The sequence below is a fragment of the Biomphalaria glabrata genome, chromosome 8 (genome assembly GCF_947242115.1).
Source record: "Biomphalaria glabrata chromosome 8, xgBioGlab47.1, whole genome shotgun sequence".
Taxonomy (NCBI): Eukaryota; Metazoa; Mollusca; class Gastropoda; family Planorbidae; genus Biomphalaria; species Biomphalaria glabrata.
Genome location: NC_074718.1, coordinates 1,388,257 through 1,409,445, shown reverse-complemented (window position 1 = coordinate 1,409,445; position 21,189 = coordinate 1,388,257). Strand labels below are relative to the sequence as shown.

The 21,189-nt window shown below is 38.7% G+C and overlaps 1 protein-coding gene and 1 long non-coding RNA gene across 9 annotated transcripts in view; both read right to left on the bottom strand.

Annotated features, from left to right (window-relative positions):
- The window catches only part of LOC106058577 (A disintegrin and metalloproteinase with thrombospondin motifs like), a 76,174-nt gene that overhangs the window by 9,434 nt on the left and 45,551 nt on the right, over positions 1 to 21,189 (bottom strand). For 7 of the 8 annotated variants that reach the window (XR_008779341.1, XM_056038156.1, XM_056038155.1 and 4 more), the window contains 2 exons: positions 18,379 to 18,558; positions 17,426 to 17,563 (listed from right to left, as the gene is read on the bottom strand). Coding sequence is in view for 7 of the 8 variants with exons in the window: in XM_056038156.1 (XP_055894131.1) it covers positions 17,426 to 17,563; positions 18,379 to 18,558 (318 nt within the window). In the remaining variant the exon portion in view is untranslated. The remainder of the gene's footprint in view (positions 1 to 17,425; positions 17,564 to 18,378; positions 18,559 to 21,189) is intronic. The other variant, XM_056038159.1, reaches the window with a different exon arrangement.
- On the bottom strand, positions 27 to 15,839 carry LOC129927734 (uncharacterized). Its single transcript, XR_008779342.1, has 2 exons — positions 15,365 to 15,839; positions 27 to 940 (listed from the first exon to the last, which is right to left on the bottom strand). It is a non-coding gene; the product is annotated as an uncharacterized LOC129927734 (long non-coding RNA).

Genomic DNA, 21,189 nt, shown 5'->3' with positions numbered 1-21,189 from the left:
CTATAGTTCTAATGTTTTTTTGGGGGGGGCAATGCACAAAATGTAAGACACATTTCCTAATGGATTATACAGATTATTATTATTATCGCGACAATATTACTGGCCACCGAAAGGCAGGAAAGCCGCTATAGCTTTGTGAAGTCTGTCAGTCCGTTCTTTCATCAGTCTGTCACACTTATAGAAAATCTTTTGAAAATCTGATTTCATATTTTACAGCTTGGAAAGATCTGATGCTTAGGCTACTTTATGATTTCTGAAACTGAACCGTCTTTATTAGAATAATAATTATCCAAGTTGGTTTTTCATAAAAATGCATAATGATACACATTCTTTGATACTTAAAGATACACACTATTTTATTTCCAGTGAAACATATGAGTTTATATTGAACGAAAGTACAGGTACAATCTTTTAATTAACTTCCCTTGACTCAAATTTTTTTTACGTATATAGAAGATCGTTTATTGACTATGTATCTTTTATAAAACACATTTCTTAGACAAAGGAATAGTTTAAAGCTTAGAACTTAGATACGAATTGCAAATCACTTACACTACCAAAAGCTCAAACGTCAGATAAAATACATGTAACATGAATAGTTGCCTAGTTGTTTGGTATGCGTTCTGGACTGTCGTTCGGTGGTCTCAATGTTCATGAGTTCAAACCCTGCCAGCTGCCTTCCCCCCTTTGTCCTGCGGTGGTTTGGGCCAGGATGTAGTTCATCTTCAAAACTGAATAAGCATTCGAAAAATGTTAAATGTATTTGCACACATTTTGTTACAAAATTTCCTATCGTTGGGGGGCGTTAATTGTGTGGTACTTGTAGTTGAAGAATTGTAATGTAACGAGCAATAGCTACAGCATAGTGATGACTTTGTCAGGCAGACACTAGTGTTAGTGCACAGTTCTGGCCTCAAGTCTAGATCTCCTGGTTCACATTCTGTAGACAATTTTTAAAATACATACTATATCATCAAGAATGCCTCCATTGCTCTTCGATTTGTGGCTTGCAGCATACATTATTTTTTTTTTAAGCTAGATTTGTATATAATGGAACATATATTATTTTTTAAAGCATAGCTGTGTAGCAGTGGCGTTGCTAGAGTATATGATGCCTGGTGCGGTACCTCATCTTGATGCCCCCCCCCCAACCAAAAAAAAGAACTAACTAATTAATAACATTGCAAAACCTGTTCAAAATAATATGTATTCATAAATCAAATATTGTTAATTCAAAAAAATCACTTTTACATAAACATACTACAAATGAATTTTACGCGCTTTCTTGCTGGCAAAAGTATCAATAATTTTATCAAAATCCATTTTTTTCCACCAGCTCTTGTTCAATGGACAAAATTGCCAAATTAGTGAGTCATCGTTGATCGCTATTCTTGATCAGTTTAAGTTTGGAAAAACTTCTCTCGCATGTAGCGACGCTTACCGCAATAGTCAAAAATATGCGAATCATGATGACGATATTCGGGACTGAATCATCTAGCTGATATTTTTTTATAAATTTCAAGAGCTCAACAGGTTTTGGAAGTTCGGAGGCTTCCGATGAAACTGTGACAAACCGTTAAGCCTCTTTCGCTCCAGCAGAAATTTGTTTTTATCAATCTCGCTAGGAGTACTATCGAGATTGATTTCGACCTGAGGATTTAATAGCTAGGACGATATTCGGATTCGATAGATCTGGGTATGGGGCCCTTATAGACTACACAGACTGGACAGAACCAGAGATGCCGAATTTATAAAATTCAAGAGCTCAACAGGTCTTTGTTTTGGAAATTCGGAGGCTTCTGATGAAACTGTTGAAGCCTCTTTCGCTCCAGCAGAAATTCGTTTTTATCAATGTCGTTAGGTGTACTATCGAGATTGATTTCGACCTGAAGATTTAATAGCTGGGAAGGCGACAAAAATTCATATCTATCTGCTACATCATGAAGTTGCTCGAATCGGGTGGTTATTTCTTGAACAATCCTGTCCAAGGTAGAATAAATTTCCCTTCGTAGCTTTTCTTTGTGTGTAAGTACAGAGTAGTCACTTTTCTCACCAGGCATCTTTTTCTTATGGCCAATACGTTTTTGAGGTTCTGTACTGATTCTCAGATCTGAACACACGCTTTCGGCAAAGGTAATGCTGGTTTCAGCGATGTCCTCTCGATTACTACTTAAAAATGTCTCTAATGTTTTTAGTTTGAGTGAGCAGTCTCGAATAGACAATCCTTTTTTTTTGTTGAAGGTAGAATTGCGCATCACTAATTTCAGTTAATACAGGAGCCCAAAATCCAAGATAGGTGAGAAAATTAAAAGACTGAACAGCAACCAATAATCCACCTGCTTCAGATCTAGTCGATGAATTTTCATCTCTGCTTGTTAATGTCTCCAGAGTTTGAGCAGGCAATGAATAGTGACTTCTAGAATACGTTTTTGGACACCGTAGTTTTGACCTTTCATGACCGCAGCAATATCATAACCTTGACCCCTGCAGTCCATTATGTCTAAGCCACCCGAACGCAGTTTCTCTAGAATCATCTCAGCGATTCCAGCAGCATGCTTGTCCTTTGTGTCGATGAAGTCAATAAAATACTCACGAACCTGCACCCCGTCATTCTCCATGACAACGTACCGTAAAATTTGGGAAGTTTGATCCAGCTTTAAGATGTCAGTTGTACTGTCAAAAATAATAGAGAAATATTTGGCTTGTTTTACTTGCTGTATGATTTGTTTTTTTAGCGTGATCCCCCAATTTTGTAATAAATTCATTTTGTATTTGTGGAGACATGTATGTATTCGGTCTGGAACAAAGGTTAGTTCGAAGCACATGCTCCCTCAAGAGTGGATCGTACTTTGATAGTAATTTTACTAACTCTCCAGGTTTTCGTCTCTTGTATAATCAAATCTTGGGCCTTGTTGTCCATATTGTTTCCTACTCTCAGGTGAACTTCAAGTTCCCTCCAAGCAAGCGATGACTGAATGTGAGCTCTGCTGGTCTCATGTTTTACTATTTTCGGGGATAACCTCCACCACTTATTGAATCCATCTTTGGATTTAAATGAAGATGATGAAATCTTAACAAACGTGGCCCCTTTACATTTAAGGAGGGAGAGGGCGGTACTTACGGCCTACGAGCGCTACAAAAGGGGCGACTCTAGGCTACCCACCACAATCTTAGTGCAACAGTGGAGAGAGAGGAACCGCATAAAAATGCGATCGTTCCTCCACATTGCGGCCAATTTGTCAAAATCATCTGGGCTCTCCACTGATAGAATTCCTATTAGAAGAATTAATACTTGCCCTCCATGGAGGAGATTGCCAGCCCCACAAATAAACATGTCCCTTATTGGGCAACTCCAAAACTTGGCATCAGCTACACTAAAGTCCTACCCATCAGATGCCATTTTCTGCTACACCGATGGGTCGGTAATGAGGGACCCCGATAGATCTGGGTATCGGGCCCTTATATATATATATAGTCTACCCAGACCGGACAGAACCAGATATGCCGATTTCTCCGTGTGAGCTTAAAATGGTTTTGAGGCGCAAGCCAGACTAGTCAGTCTTGAGCACTGTTCATCATTTTGTTTACGTTACAGTATTACAATTAACTAGTTAGTTAAAAAAAAAAAACTCGTAGAAAACAAAGGTTAGCTTATTTAAAAAAATTGACATTACAATAGAATTATTTCAAAAATTAAACTATTAAGAATCATAAAGAAATGAATAAACTAAGACAATTGTTTAGAGCTAGAGTTTAGAAATATATTTGTAAACTCAATATCTAGATTAAACCAATGGACTAAACAATGAAGTAAAAAAAAAGGTTGGCCTATCCTCTTCTTCTTCTTCATATTACAGAGCATCGATCAGTGTAGTAACAATATGTACCGTGTGTCCGAAATAAATGTAGTAAATTAGATTCAAACTGTTCTATAGCTTACATTGTATTGAAGAAATAGTCAAGGAGATGAAACAAAATAGCGACATGACTAGTTTATAAATCGTTAGTTCATGTTTAAAATACAGTAGTTTATGTTTGTTCGTGTCCATACAATTAGTCGTTTTTACTGAAAAGCTCAGGGAAATAGGAAATTAATACACACTGGGGGAATTTTTGTGCCCCTCTCCACTTGGTGCCCTGTGCGGCCCTCACCACCCGCACATTGGTAGCTACGCCACTGCTGTGTAGTATCTAATGGAGCATATATTATTTTTTAAAGCATAGCCTTGTAGTATCTAAATTCTAAATGGAGCATACAAAACAATGTTTAGCAACTAAAGAAAAAGATTAGATGAAGTGATTAGTGGGGACAGGGGTCAATTAAAACAGGAATCAGTGCCTTGAATCTCGTGTATTATAGCTTCACAAATATTTTTAAGCGAAAACAACTTTTCTTTATAAAGACATAAGACTGTGGTCATTCAAAAATCCAGAACTGTCGCTCTAAAAGTAAGTAGTCATCTAGTCAACCCAACTTAAGAAATTATTTGATAACTTTGAAACACTATCATAAACATCCTTTGATGCCCTCTCTTTGATAAATAATAAAGCCCATTTTTTTGATACACAATTGTAGGCTACACAATCTGTGATTATACTGTGATACACAATTGAAGCAATAATTTGCATTCTTTGATTACAATTATACACGTCACATTCTTTAAGACAATTTTAAAACTTAAATGCACACATCACGATGATACACTCTCTGTAATATACACAGTGAAATAGATTTGGTATAGATTGATATACTAGTTGATAAGCAATAATACACATTAATGAACAATTTTACATTCTTTGAAGCAGAAAAAATACTGTCTTTTTAAATGGAGGATTAGACTTAGTCATCGTAGAGTTCATAGAAAACCACGACGGAGGTGCTATGAATACACTTACACACTCAATAACACTATAACACAGTCCTTGGCGTGTCACGATCAAAAGACTACAATATTGTAACGTCACTCTTTCTATCCAGGCTTTATGCAAACACTTCACAACCTACTCTAATAACCTGACAACTCGGGCTCCATATAATTCTAATATCTAATGAAATAAAGACGCTACTTCAAAACAGAAGTCAATTAGTCAATACTGTACTATTGGTAACACGTAACAGTGTCTTCACACTGGACTTGACTGTACTGGATTCAACTGGGTGACTTCACACTGGACTTGACTGTACTGGATTCAACTGGGTGACTTCACACTGGACTTGACTGTACTGGATTCAACTGGGTGACTTCACACTGGACTTGACTGTACTGGATTCAACTGGGTGACTTCACACTGGACTTGACTGTACTGGATTCAACTGGGTGACTTCACACTGGACTTGACTGTACTGGATTCAACTGGGTGACTTCACACTGGACTTGACTGTACTGGATTCAACTGGATGACTTCACACTGGACTTGACTGTACTGGATTCAACTGGGCGACTTCACACTGGACTTGACTGTACTGGATTCAACTGGGCGACTTCACACTGGACTTGACTGTACTGGATTCAACTGGGTGACTTCACACTGGACTTGACTGTACTGGACTTGACTGTACTGGACTGGACTTGACTGGACTGGACTGGACTGTACTGGACTAAATGTAACTCGTGAATCTGAACCGTCATGACCTTCTCTCTTTTTATAGGATCGTCGAAGGCCTTCTCGAAAGCGCTAGAACATTGCCATTCCTTCTGGATGATCATATGAGCCGAGGAATCGCCCCTCGCCACGGTTGAAAGTTCGTACAGGGCCGGCCTTAGATTAAAGGTAGCCTCGCACAGGACTCAAAAAAAAATGTTTGGAGAAAAAAAAAAGCAAAACTTGGATCAAATCTCAAACAGAAGTCTATAGCTCAATGTCTACTGGTCTAGCTCTAAGCTCTAGATCATACAGATCAAATCTCAAACTAACAAAAGTCTATAGCTCAATGTCTACTGATCTAGCTCTAAGCTCTAGATCATACAGATCAAATCTCAAACTAACAGAAGTCTATAGCTCAATGTCTACTTGTCTAGCTCTAAGCTCTAGATCATACAGATCAAATCTCAAACTAACAAAAGTCTATAGCTCAATGTCTACTGATCTAGCTCTAAGCTCTATATCATCCAGATCAAATCTCAAACTAACAGAAGTCTATAACTCAATGTCTACTGGTCTAGCTCTAAGCTCTAGATCATACAGATCAAATCTCAAACTAACAAAAGTCTATAGCTCAATGTCTACTGATCTAGCTCTAAGCTCTAGATCATACAGATCAAATCTCAAACTAACAAAAGTCTATAGCTCAATGTCTACTTGTCTAGCTCTAAGCTCTAGATCATACAGATCAAATCTCAAACTAACAAAAGTCTATAGCTCAATGTCTACTGATCTAGCTCTAAGCTCTATATCATCCAGATCAAATCTCAAACTAACAGAAGTCTATAGCTCAATGTCTACTGGTCTAGCTCTAAGCTCTATATCATCCAGATCAAATCTCAAACTATCAAAAGTCTATAGCTCAATGTCTACTGGTCTAGCTCTAAGCTCTATATCATCCAGATCAAATCTCAAACTATCAGAAGTCTATAGCTCAATGTCTACTGGTCTAGCTCTACATCATCCAGATCAAATCTCAAACTAACAGAAGTCTATAGCTCAATGTCTACTGGTCTAGCTCTAAGCTCTATATCATCCAGATCAAATCTCAAACTATCAGAAGTCTATAGCTCAATGTCTACTGGTCTAGCTCTAAGCTCTATATCATCCAGATCAAATCTCAAACTATCAGAAGTCTATAGCTCAATGTCTACTGGTCTAGCTCTACATCATCCAGATCAAATCTCAAACTAACAGAAGTCTATAGCTCAATGTCTACTGGTCTAGCTCTAAGCTCTATATCATCCAGATCAAATCTCAAACTATCAGAAGTCTATAGCTCAATGTCTACTGGTCTAGCTCTAAGCTCTATATCATCCAGATCAAATCTCAAACTATCTGAAGTCTATAGTTCAATGTCTACTGGTCTAGCTCTAAGCTCTAGATCATCCAGATCAAATCTCAAACTAACAGAAGTCTATATCTCAATGTCTACTGGTCTAGCTCTAAGCTCTATATCATCCAGATCAAATCTCAAACTATCAGAAGTCTATAGCTCAATGTCTACTGGTCTAGCTCTAAGCTCTACATCATCCAGATCAAATCTCAAACTAACAAAAGTCTATAGTTCAATGTCTACTGGTCTAGCTCTAAGCTCTACATCATCCAGATCAAATCTCAAACAGAAGTCTATAGCTCAATGTCTACTGGTCTAGCTCTAAGCTCTAGATCATCCAGATCAAATCTCAAATTAACAGAAGTCTATAGCTCAATGTCTACTGGTCTAGCTCTAAGATCTACATCATCCAGATCAAATCTCAAACAGAAGTCTATAGCTCAATGTCTAGAGGTCTAGCTCTAAGCTCTACATCATCCAGATCAAATCTCAAACAGAAGTCTATAGCTCAATGTCTACTGGTCTAGCTCTAAGCTCTAGATCATACAGATCAAATCTCAAACTAACAGAAATCTATAGCTCAATGTCTACTGATCTAGCTCTAAGCTCTAGATCATCCAGATCAAATCTCAAACTAACAGAAGTCTATAGCTCAATGTCTACTGATCTAGCTCTAAGCTCTACATCATCCAGATCAAATCTCAAACTAACAGAAGTCTATATCTCAATGTCTACTGGTCTAGTTCTAAGCCCTACATCATCCAGATCAAATCTCAAACAGAAGTCTATAGTTCAATGTCTACTGGTCTAGCTCTAAGCTCTACATCAACCAGATCAAATCTCAAACAGAAGTCTATAGCTCAATGTCTACTGGTCTAGCTCTAAGCTCTAGATCATCCAGATCAAATCTCAAACTAACAAAAGTCTATAGCTCAATGTCTACTGATCTAGCTCTAAGCTCTAGATCATACAGATCAAATCTCAAACTAACAGAAGTCTATATCTCAATGTCTACTGGTCTAGCTCTAAGCTCTAGATCATCCAGATCAAATCTCAAACTAACAAAAGTCTATAGCTCAATGTCTACTGATCTAGCTCTAAGCTCTAGATCATACAGATCAAATCTCAAACTAACAAAAGTCTATAGCTCAATGTCTACTGATCTAGCTCTAAGCTCTAGATCATACAGATCAAATCTCAAACTAACAAAAGTCTATAGCTCAATGTCTACTGATCTAGCTCTAAGCTCTAGATCATCCAGATCAAATCTCAAACTAACAGAAGTCTATATCTCAATGTCTACTGGTCTAGCTCTAAGCTCTAGATCATCCAGATCAAATCTCAAACTAACAGAAGTCTATATCTCAATGTCTACTGGTCTAGCTCTAAGCTCTAGATCATACAGATCAAATCTCAAACTAACAGAAATCTATAGCTCAATGTCTACTGATCTAGCTCTAAGCTCTAGATCATCCAGATCAAATCTCAAACTAACAGAAGTCTATATAGCTCAATGTCTACTGGTCTAGCTCTAAGCTCTAGATCATACAGATCAAATCTCAAACTAACAGAAGTCTATAGCTCAATGTCTACTGGTCTAGCTCTAAGCTCTAGATCATACAGATCAAATCACAAACTAACAGAAGTCTATAGCTCAATGTCTACTGGTCTAGCTGTAAGCTCTAGATCATACAGATCAAATCTCAAACTAACAAAAGTCTATAGCTCAATGTCTACTGGTCTAGCTCTAAGCTCTACATCATCCAGATCAAATCTCAAACAGAAGTCTATAGCTCAATGTCTACTGGTCTAGCTCTAAGCTCTAGATCATCCAGATCAAATCTCAAACTAACAAAAGTCTATAGCTCAATGTCTACTGATCTAGCTCTAAGCTCTAGATCATACAGATCAAATCTCAAACTAACAAAAGTCTATAGCTCAATGTCTACTGATCTAGCTCTAAGCTCTAGATCATACAGATCAAATCTCAAACTAACAAAAGTCTATAGCTCAATGTCTACTGATCTAGCTCTTAGCTCTAGATCATCCAGATCAAATCTCAAACTAACAGAAGTCTATATCTCAATGTCTACTGGTCTAGCTCTAAGCTCTAGATCATCCAGATCAAATCTCAAACTAACAAAAGTCTATAGCTCAATGTCTACTGATCTAGCTCTAAGCTCTAGATCATACAGATCAAATCTCAAACTAACAGAAGTCTATATCTCAATGTCTACTGGTCTAGCTCTAAGCTCTAGATCATACAGATCAAATCTCAAACTAACAGAAGTCTATAGCTCAATGTCTACTGGTCTAGCTCTAAGCTCTAGATCATCCAGATCAAATCTCAAACTAACAGAAGTCTATAGCTCAATGTCTACTGATCTAGCTCTAAGCTCTAGATCATTTAGATCAAATCTCAAACTAACAGAAGTCTATATCTCAATGTCTACTGGTCTAGCTCTAAGCTCTAGATCATCCAGATCAAATCTCAAACTAACAAAAGTCTATAGCTCAATGTCTACTGATCTAGCTCTAAGCTCTAGATCATACAGATCAAATCTCAAACTAACAAAAGTCTATAGCTCAATGTCTACTGATCTAGCTCTAAGCTCTAGATCATCCAGATCAAATCTCAAACTAACAGAAGTCTATATCTCAATGTCTACTGGTCTAGCTCTAAGCTCTAGATCATCCAGATCAAATCTCAAACTAACAGAAGTCTATATCTCAATGTCTACTGGTCTAGCTCTAAGCTCTAGATCATACAGATCAAATCTCAAACTAACAGAAGTCTATAGCTCAATGTCTACTGGTCTAGCTCTAAGCTCTAGATCATACAGATCAAATCTCAAACTAACAGAAATCTATAGCTCAATGTCTACTGATCTAGCTCTAAGCTCTAGATCATCCAGATCAAATCTCAAACTAACAGAAGTCTATAGCTCAATGTCTACTGGTCTAGCTCTAAGCTCTAGATCATACAGATCAAATCTCAAACTAACAGAAGTCTATAGCTCAATGTCTACTGGTCTAGCTCTAAGCTCTAGATCATACAGATCAAATCACAAACTAACAGAAGTCTATAGCTCAATGTCTACTGGTCTAGCTGTAAGCTCTAGATCATACAGATCAAATCTCAAACTAACAAAAGTCTATAGCTCAATGTCTACTGGTCTAGCTCTAAGCTCTACATCATCCAGATCATAAATCTCAAACTAGTAGAAGTCTATAGCTCAATGTCTACTGGTCTAGCTCTAAGCTCTACATCATCCAGATCAAATCTCAAACTAGCAGAGTCCTATAGCTCAATGTCTGATGGTCTAGCTCTAAGCTCTACATCATCCAGATCAAATCTCAAACAGAAGTCTATAGCTCAATGTCTAGTGGTCTAGCTTTAAGCTCTACATCATCCAGATCAAATCTCAAACAGAAGTCTATAACTCAATGTCTACTGGTCTAGCTCTAAGCTCTACATCATCCAGATCAAATCTCAAACTAGTAGAAGTCTATAGCTCAATGTCTACTGGTCTAGCTCTAAGCTCTACATCATCCAGATCAAATCTCAAACTAGCAGAGTCCTATAGCTCAATGTCTGATGGTCTAGATCTAAGCTCTACATCATACAGATCAAATCTCAAACTAACAGAAGTCTATAACTCAATGTCTACTGGTCTAGCTCTAAGCTCTACATCATCCAGATCAAATCTCAAACAGAGTCCTATAGTTCAATGTCTACTGGTCTAGCTCTAAGCTCTAGATCATCCAGATCAAATCTCAAACTAACAGAAGTCTATAGCTCAATGTCTACTGGTCTAGCTCTAAGCTCTAGATCATCCAGATCAAATCTCAAACTAACAGAAGTCTATAGCTCAATGTCTACTGGTCTAGCTCTAAGCTCTACATCATCCAGATCAAACCTCAAACTAACAGAAGTCTATAGCTCAATGTCTAGGACGTAATCATCTTCTTTTTTGAAGTAACGTCTGTATTATATAAGATAAGATAAGATACTGGTCTAGCTCTAAGCTCTACATCATCCAGACCAAATCTCAAACTAACAGAAGTCTATAGCTCAATGTCTACTGGGCTATCTCTAAGCTCTACATCATCAAGATCAAATCTCAAACTAACAAAAGTCTATAGCTCAATGTCTACTGGGCTATCTCTAAGCTCTACATCATCAAGATCAAATCTCAAACTAACAAAAGTCTATAGCTCAATGTCTACTGGTCTAGCTCTAAGCTCTTGTTAGACACCGTATTTATAGTTTAGTGACGTTTGGGATATGTTGGATTAGAGACCGGAAAATCAGTTAGCGATATAATCCTCTAGGGTAATGACGTGTTTAGTTGACAGAGACTTTTACTGTGGCCTTTTCTTAGAATAAATATATGATAAGTGTTCATAAGCATTTACTACATCTCTTTACCTGTTAAATAGATGTTTATTGTTTTGTCTGGATTGTTGATCAACTACATGGAATACACCCGAACAATAACACCCAAACGCTTGCAGAGTAATTGTTTGAAATTCAACAGTCATCCATAGTTGACCTCAAGACAGCCTGAACAAGCAACATCACACTCTACATCATCCAGATCAAATCTCAAACTAACAGAAGTCTATAGCTCAATGTCTACTGGTCTATGTCTAAGCTCTACATCATCCAGATTAAATCTCAAACTAGCAGAGTCCTATAGCTCAATGTCTACTGGTCTAGCTCTAAGCTCTAGAATCTAAATCATACAGATCAAATCTCAAACGGAAGTCTATAGCTCAATGTCTACTGTTCTAACTCTAAGCTCTAGATCATACAGATCAAATCTCAAATAGAAGTCTATAGCTCAATGTCTACTGGTCTAGCTCTAAGCTCTAGATCATACAGATCAAATCTCAAACTAACAGAAGTCTATAGCTCAATGTCTACTGGTCTATCTTAACATAGAAGATATAGTAGTACAAGAAAATGGAATTCAAAAACTATTAGCCAACAATAAACCAAATAAAGCTTCTGGACCTGATGGTATTCCAGCTAGATTACTCAAAGAACTAAGCAATGAGCTAACCCCAGTGTTCAAAATACTCTTTCAGGCTTCACTTAATCAGGGCAGAGTACCAAAGGACTGGAAAGGAGCTAATGTCACCCCCCTATTTAAAAAATGAGAAAAATCTGACCCAGGAAACTACAGACCAGTATCACTTACCAGCATCACATGTAAAATCCTAGAACACATAATATGTAGCAACATCATAAACCGCTTAGACAAACATAATGTCCTCACACCATACCAACATGGCTTTAGGAAATATAGATCATGTGAAACACAACTAATAGGACTAATTGATGATTTTTCAAAAGGTTTAGATAATAGTTATCAAATAGATGCTATCTTACTAGATTTTTCTAAGGCTTTTGACAAAGTCCACCACCATAGTTTGCTTAAAAAATTAAAATATTTTGGCATTAATGGTTCACTGCATCAGTGGATTAAAGATTTTCTGATAGGGAGAGAACAAACTGTAATAATAAATGGCTCTAAATCAACACCGATAACAGTAAACTCAGGTGTACCACAAGGAACAGTCTTGGGTCCACTACTATTTTTAATTTACATAAATGATTTACCAAATTGCATTACTACAGGAACAAAAGTCAGATTATTTGCAGACGATTGCATAATATATAGAACAATAAAAACAACACAGGACACAGATACTTTACAAAGAGAATTAGATGAATTACAGAAATGGGAATCAAATTGGGGCATGTCTTTCCACCCAGAAAAATGTCAGTTGTTAAGAGTAACAAAAAAACTAAAACAAATTAATTCCACTTATCTTATTCATGGCAAACCAGTAACACAGACTAAAAACGCAAAATACCTAGGTGTTATAATAAATGAAAAACTGTCATGGAATCCACATATTGATGAAACTACAAAAAAATCAAACAAAGCATTAGGATTTATTAAAAGAAATTTCTATAAATCAAATAAGAACATAAAACTAAAATGTTATTTAACCTTGATTAGGCCAATAATAGAATATACATCCTCCGTTTGGGACCCCTCAACTCAAGAAAACATTAAAAAAACTGGAACAGACACAAAATAGAGCAGTGAGATTCAAAACAAACGAATATTCACATTTGACTAGAGTAACACCTTTAGTAAAATCACTAAATTTAGAAAGCCTTCAGGACAGAAGGCTCAAAAGTAAAGTAGCAATCATACATAAAACAATGAACCATAATCTTCAAATACAAAAACAAAATTTAATAAAATACTCTGGAAGACACAAAGATAAAGGCACATTCCTCATCCCATATGCTAGGACAAATTTGTACAAACACTCCTTCTTCCCTAGTGCTATTAGAGCATGGAATGGGTTGCCTGAGTTAGCCAGGAAAACCAGTGACTTGGCAGAATTTAAGTCATTGGTTAATATGCATGACTAAATGCATGACGCGTAGGACGTAATCATCTTCTTTTTTGAAGTAACGTCTGTATTATATAAGATAAGATAAGACTGAAAGAAAAAGATAAGATCTCTAAGCTCTACATCATCCAGATCAAATCTCAAACTAACATAAGTCTATAGCTCAATGTCTACTGGTCTAGCTCTAAGCTCTACATCATCCAGATCAAATCTCAAACTAACATAAGTCTATAGCTCAATGTCTACTGGTCTAGCTCTAAGCTCTACATCATCCAGATCAAATCTCAAACTAACATAAGTCTATAGCTCAATGTCTACTGGTCTAGCTCTAAGCTCTACATCATCCAGATCAAATCTCAAACTAACAGAAGTCTATAGCTCAATGTCTACTGGTCTAGCTCTAAGCTCTAGAATCTAGATCATACAGATCAAATCTCAAACTAACAGAAGTCTATAGCTCAATGTCTACTGGTCTAGCTCTAAGCTCTACATCATCCAGATCAAATCTCAAACTAACAGAAGTCTATAGCTCAATGTCTACTGGTCTAGCTCTAAGCTCTACATCATACAGATCAAATCTCAAACTAACAGAAGTCTATAGCTCAATGTCTACTGGTCTAGCTCTAATCTCTACATCATCCAGATCAAATCTCAAACTAACAGAAGTCTATAGCTCAATGTCTACTGGTCTAGCTCTAAGCTCTACATCATCCAAATCAAATCTCAAACTAACAGAAGTCTATAGTTCAATGTCTACTGGTCTAGCTCTAAGCTCTACATCATCCAGATCAAATCTCAAACTAACAGAAGTCTATAGCTCAATGTCTACTGGTCTAGCTCTAAGCTCTACATCATCCAGATAAAATCTCAAACTAGCAGAGTCCTATAGCTCAATGTCTACTGGTCTAGCTCTAAGCTCTAGAATCTAGATCATACAGATCAAATCTCAAACAGAAGTCTATAGCTCAATGTCTACTGGTCTAGCTCTAAATCATATCATACAGATCAAATCTCAAACAGAAGTCTATAGCTCAATGTCTACTGGATTTTCTACACTAATGGCGACGGTTCGGTGGGCCGGATGAAACCACGTCGGCCCGCGGGCCGTATTTTGGGCATCACTGCTGTAGAGTATAAGTATAAGCTTCAGATATGGAACAGTATCAAATATGAACAACCACGAATTTAAGGAAAATGTTACGAACTGACGAGACTCTTAATTATGTACAAACTAATTCATATATATATATATAGTAGACGACGAATACTTTAATAATGAGAAACCATTAATAACATTTCAATAATAACATGGTTTACATTATTCCATCTTGGATTCTTCACTAACCCTTTCAACACGCATTCGCACGAAGCAGTACGAAGCAGTAAATGGCCTAATTTGTTTTACATACGTCGGTGCAAAAGAAAACGAAAAACTAATTAACCAAATTTGTTAATTAACAATTGGTAATTAATTACTTTGTTTGGTATCTGAAACAATGGAAATAAATAGTACTTGATTGACGTCGTGGTATAAGCTCCTTTATATTACGCTGCCGTCTGAGGCTTAGTATGGTTACCGCGTTAGCCTGAGAAAGCTTTAGACCCAAAGTTCGGTCGTTACCTTTTTTCTCTTCTAACAAATACACTTGAAAAGCGATCACCCAGATACCCCGTTCTTTCTCCTTCTTTCCAACCGGTTGATAAAAGTAATAGGATCATGGTGTATTGAGAACGCTAAAAGAATGAGATAGCGCTAAACAAAAACATTTGGTATAAAATATATTTAATCGCAGATGTATTAATGTTAGTCTAGCTCTATTACAAATTTAATTACATGACTGATCCAAACTAAATGATACACATTAATATAAGCTTTTTTTTTAAAAGTATTTCTTTTTATTTTGCTAGTTCAAACGTCACATTTACTACCAATACATAGCCTACTAGTTTTGGGTGAAGTGGATGGTATCAATGGTCTCGTTGTCGTTGTGACAAGTCAAAAACTCGCTGTCAGAGTCACTCAAATTTATCACAGCATTAATTATTATTTTTCATTATTTATTTATTTTATTTTAATTATTTCCACATCCTACCCCAAATTCTTCACCCGCACCACCTTTTCCGCTCCAGGCTAGACTTATTTGACCACATTGGACATAGCTAGGCCACGTCTTTCGATTTATCTTCCCTTGACCAGGGCAAAGATACACACAGACTCTTTGATCTTATCGGCAGGATGTCTGACAGCCGCAGTGGACACCACCTTGTGTGGAATGCAAGTCACTCCTCCCCCCCCTTCTCCTAAGTCTCTCTTTGATCTAAGAGATTACTCGGGTCAACACACCGCGTGATACTCCAAGGTGCGACTCTTGTCGGACTTCACCCACGTGTACGATAATTCTTAGCCTAGGACATTTCCTGTTTCCTCCCGCATTTTCCAGGCCTATATAAAGTAGATCCAAATAAAGCCAGACTCTCTTTCATTTCTCATTCTATCTGAGCAATCGAGTCTGGACTGCTTCATTTATTCTTTCTCCTAGGGGAATACCTGGTGGTAAGCCGAACTTAATCACGAGTTCCATCTTAGTTACTTTTGTGCCCTTTCCATTTGGATTTTATCATGTGTATTTTGCTTAGTTCATTTATATTTGATTAGTGCATTGTGTATTTCTCACTGGCGTAAGTAGAAAACATAAACATGTCCTATGTATGTATTTATGTATTGAATTAATCTATTAATGCTACGTTGCTAAATTGATCGTTGATGCAACCATGTATATATTTGTACATCGTATTTTATTTCCTTTATCTCGGTTGGCCGCCTTGATAATGTTACTAGCGCACTGATACTGCGTCTAGAAAGGAGATATGAGTTATCTCCCCTGTATTGAATTATCTCCCCTGTAGTCATTTCACTCTAACGAGAGGTGCGCCGCCTGAACGGACACCCTCTCCATTCAAGCGCACTCCATTGTTCTCGACCGAGGGTCGTATGTAAACAAACCGTCATGGTCGCTGACCACCGCCCATTCCCCCCCCCCCCTCTTTTCTCTTCCAACCTGTGTTGTTTATTTGAGATTATTATTTCCCCGTCCATGTATATTTTATATTATTACTTTCCCTTTGATGTACATTTTTATATTGCTATTGTCAGCCATCTATTTTCCCAATCCCATTTGTCATCATCTCCCTATTGTGCTCTAAAACAATTTCACCAATCTGACGAATGCACCTCAGTCTAGGGCATCGATAAGATGTATGAGAGACATGTCCTAACTTGTCTTTATTTATCCGCAGCCTCCCTCAGGTGTCTGCCTATTTATCGGATTATTTACCTGCCTATTTATGTGCTTAGTGCTATTCAGCACTGCACTTGCCTACTGAGATCTACTCAACTCTACCACTTGGCGCTATCGGCATTGCCCGCCTATTCGACAGCCCACCTGTCAAGCTATTAGGTGCGAAGTCCCTATAGATTCAGATCTGTGTGAGACGTCATAGCTATGCCAACCCTCTGCAACTCACTGGACATATCCTGTCAACTACGCTGCCCACGGTAGCCGGCCACCCGCCCTACTGTGCCCACTACAGATATTAGAACTTGGGATTGAGACTCCACAAGAACTATATCACCGGCGTCCCTCTATCCGCTAGAGCGCCACCTCCAGCTGCAGAACCTCAAGCCAGGACACAGCCAGCTGCGACATCAACAGGACAACCAGCTAAGTCAGAGGACAAAGTGACATGCTCTCTTATTAAATGCAAGAGTGATGATTAACTCTAGTATTATTTAGAGATAGATGCAAACCCTCCCCCTTTTTATTCTTATATGTATATTTATGTAAATAAATATTCTTCATTTTAACTTTTGTATCTATTCTTTCATTGCTTGTCTCGTTGCGTGTCTGCTCCCGATTCATATGCTGATAGGATGGTGTGTGATAGCTTTAAAAATAATCATCCCCTAGACATTAAACGCGCCAAACACACGTCACATTTCCCCACCTGTCACAGTCGTGGTACTTGTAGTTGCATACGTGAAATAGAATGAGCAGTAGTGACAGCACTGTGCTGGCTGTATCAGGCAGACGCTTAAGTTAGTGCACAGTTCTGGTCTCAAGTCTTGATCCCCTGGTTCACATCCTGTACATTATTTAAAGAAAAACTTTACTTGACTATATCTTGACTACTCCAAAAAAATGAGAGGCTTTTGCAAAGTGCAGAGGCGCATACATAAAATGCTTAGCAACATGAAGTAGAGTTATGCTAAATGAGAGATGGGGAATGTAACAAAAGAAAAAACCTGTAGAAATAAAAGTATTTACAGATATGTCAAAATGCTGATAAAATGCAGAGCTCAGATTGCCACAAAAAAAATAAATTAAATTGTCAACATAGCCAAAACTTTGCCACATTCCTTGTAGATCCTAGAATGGGTGTGTGGGAAAAAAAATGTGTTCAAACTTTTTACGAGACAGAGTGAGCTGTGACCTACATATTTTGCCACATCTAGAGCCAGCCAAACCATTTTCCGCCGGTGGTCGATTAACATTTTCTTGTCGCCGTCTGCGTCTGTCCTCGGCAGTGGATTTTCTTTTGGTCTCTAATGTGTATCCCGCGGCCTTTGTGAGTAACCTCCAGCTGTGTCTTTCGGAAGCCGCATACACCCAGGTGCTCTCATCTATGTCAACTAAGGCAAGTTGGCGCCTAAGCTGGTCTTTAAAGCGTTTCCGTGGGGCCCCTCTGTTACGTCGACCACCTTTTAGCTCACCAAAAAGGGACTGCTTTTGGGATACGTTCGTCTACCATGCGGGATACGTGCCCTGCCCAGCGTAACTGTCGTACCATAAGAAGTTCCATACCAACGTTCACAGGAATAGCATATGAAAGCCTGATAATACTAAATGTTCAAAACTATGATTCCATACGTTACATGAAATGTGAACAAAGTTCCCTACCTTTAATTGAAGTGAATAGCACAAGGGGATTTACTGTCGTGGATCTTTTAGGTGTGTTTCTTCTGGTGCTGTACGTTGGGGTAAAGGGGGTGCCATAGTTACACGTGCCGCAGCAATCCACTTGAGAATTCAAGCAGTGATCTTGTGTACAATCGATGATTCTGTCTCCGTATTCACAGCCTAAAGCGGTACAATCTCAAATTAAAATTATATGGAGAATTCTAAAAAAAAAAGTCTTTCGTGTGCAAAATTATAAGAGAACAGCGATGGCAGAAGAAAAGCGTCAGAGAAAAAAAAGCAAGGCCAATTACATTAGCTCCGGCTGGAATAACCTGCCCAGAGTGCAGCTAAACATTCCGGGCTCACGTAGGTCTCACCAGCCACATGAGGGGGCACAAAACCACAGCGCAGACCCCCCCCCCCTGGATGACAAAAGTGGCATCATCGAACTACGATGGACGAACTATAAAATGTGTTGTTGCAATTTGAAAATTCTCAAACCCATTTGGTAATTATGGTTTTGTATAGGTAATTATCATCGTTTGATACAGGGTTGGACTGGCTATCAAAATAAGCCTGGTATTACTTACTACAGGCCAACCTTTTGATTGCTATATCATAAGTATCCATTCGTACCTTTCGTCATATTATTTTAACTAGATAAAGTCTCGAAAACTGAGCTCATGAATGCGTTTATTGACGTAACGTACTACATTTGTAAATAAAGAATAGCTTTTATATGGCGCAATTTCCATGTTTGTAGCATGATCAGAGCGCTATGGTCCAATCTCATTTATGGGCCAGTAGGGGGAGGGATAATATTTGGGAGAAGGTTTTCCGTGCTGCAGTTAGGTGCTCAGTAAACACAACTCTACTGGAGTCGGGTGTCGAACCTAGAGCCCCATTGATAGTTATCAAAGCCAAGTTCAAGCGTACTTACCCTTCGGTCATACATCCCACACTGAGGCTATATGAAATCTAAAACAAAGTCTACACTAAAATCGCCATCTTAATTAGTCTGAATAGAAAAGTTTGTTCCATGATTTTGAAATAATTTGAAACTACTAAAAGAGTCGGAGGCGCGGTGGCAGAGTGGTAAAGCACTTGGCTTCCGAGCCGGGGGTTTCAGGTTCGAATCCTGGTGAAGACTAGGAATTGTAATTTCGGGATCTTTGGGGCACCTTTGAGTCCACCCAGCTCTAATGAGTACCTGACATTAGTTGAGGAAAAGTAAAGGCAGTTTGGTCGTTGTGCTGGCCACATGACACCGTCGTTAACCGTGGACCAATGAAACATGTGATCTTAACTACTATCAAGGAGCAATATAAACATTTTTTGTACCATCGCCATCAACGAACTATCGTTTAAGAATGTTTTCAAGTCAATTTCTTTATCACTAGCCATGAACAAGAAGAACCCTACATATTCAGTCATATAGCTGAATTCTGAAGGATGAAATTTCAATTAAAAAGGAATTAACAGTAACGTATGTACAAGGCTAACATTTATAAAGAAGCAACTCCACTTGATGCTGCCAGGTACTCAACACTTGACCGTGTGTCACGGTTGACCACACAGAGTAACCGTGTCACAACAAAATGCTAGTTCAGACGTAGGCTATGCAGGTTCAGACGTAGGCTGTGCAGGTTCAGGCGTAGGCTATGCAGGTTCAGACATAGGCTATGCAGGTTCGGACGTAGGCTATGCAGGTTATGATGTAGGCTATGCAGATTCAGACGTAGGCTATGCAGGTTTAGACGTATGCTATGCAGGTTCAGACAGGCTGTGCAGGTTCAGGCGTAGGCTATACAGGTTCAGACGTAGGCTATGCAGGTTCAGACATGTAGGTTCAGACGTAGGTTTATGCAGGTTCAGACGTAGGCTATGCAGGTTATGATGTAGGCTATGCAGGTTCAGACGTAGGCTGTGCAGGTTCAGACGTAGGCTATGCATGTTCAGACGTAGGCTATGCAGGTTCGGACGTAGGCTATACAGGTTCAGACGTAGGTTATGCAGGTTCAGACATGTAGATTCAGACGTAGGCTATGCAGGTTCAGACATGTAGATTCAGACGTAGGCTATGCAGGTTCAGACGTAGGCTATGCAGGTTATGATGTAGGCTATGCAGGTTCAGACTTAGGCTATGCGGGTTCGGACGTAGGTTATTCAGGTTCAGGCGTAGGCTATGCAGGTTCAGACGTATGCTATGCATGTTCGGGCGTAGGCTGTGCAGGTTCGGACGTAGGTTATTCAGGTTCAGGCGTAGGCTATGCAGGTTCAGACGTATGCTATGCATGTTCGGGCGTAGGCTGTGCAGGTTCAGACATAGGCTATGCAGGTTCAGACGTAGGCTATGCAGGTTATGATGTAGGCTATATAGGTTTGGACGTAGGTTATGCAGGTTCAGACGTAGGCTATGCAGGTTCAGACTATGCTATGCAGGTTCAGACTTAGGCTATGCAGGTTCAGACGTAGGCTATGCATGTTCGGACGTAGGCTATGCAGGTTCAGACGTAGGCTATGCAGGTTCAGACATGTAGATTCAGACGTATGCTATGCAGGTTCAGACGTAGGCTATGCAGGTTATGATGTAGGCTATGCAGGTTCAGACTTAGGCTATGCAGGTTCAGATGTAGGCTATGCGGGTTCGGACGTAGGCTATGCAGGTTCAGGCGTAGGTTATGCAGGTTCAGACATAGGCTATGCATGTTCGGACGTAGGCTATGCAGGTTCAGACGTAGGCTATGCAGCTTCAGACGTAGGCTATGCAGGTTCGGACGTAGGCTATGCAGCTTCAGACGTAGGCTATGC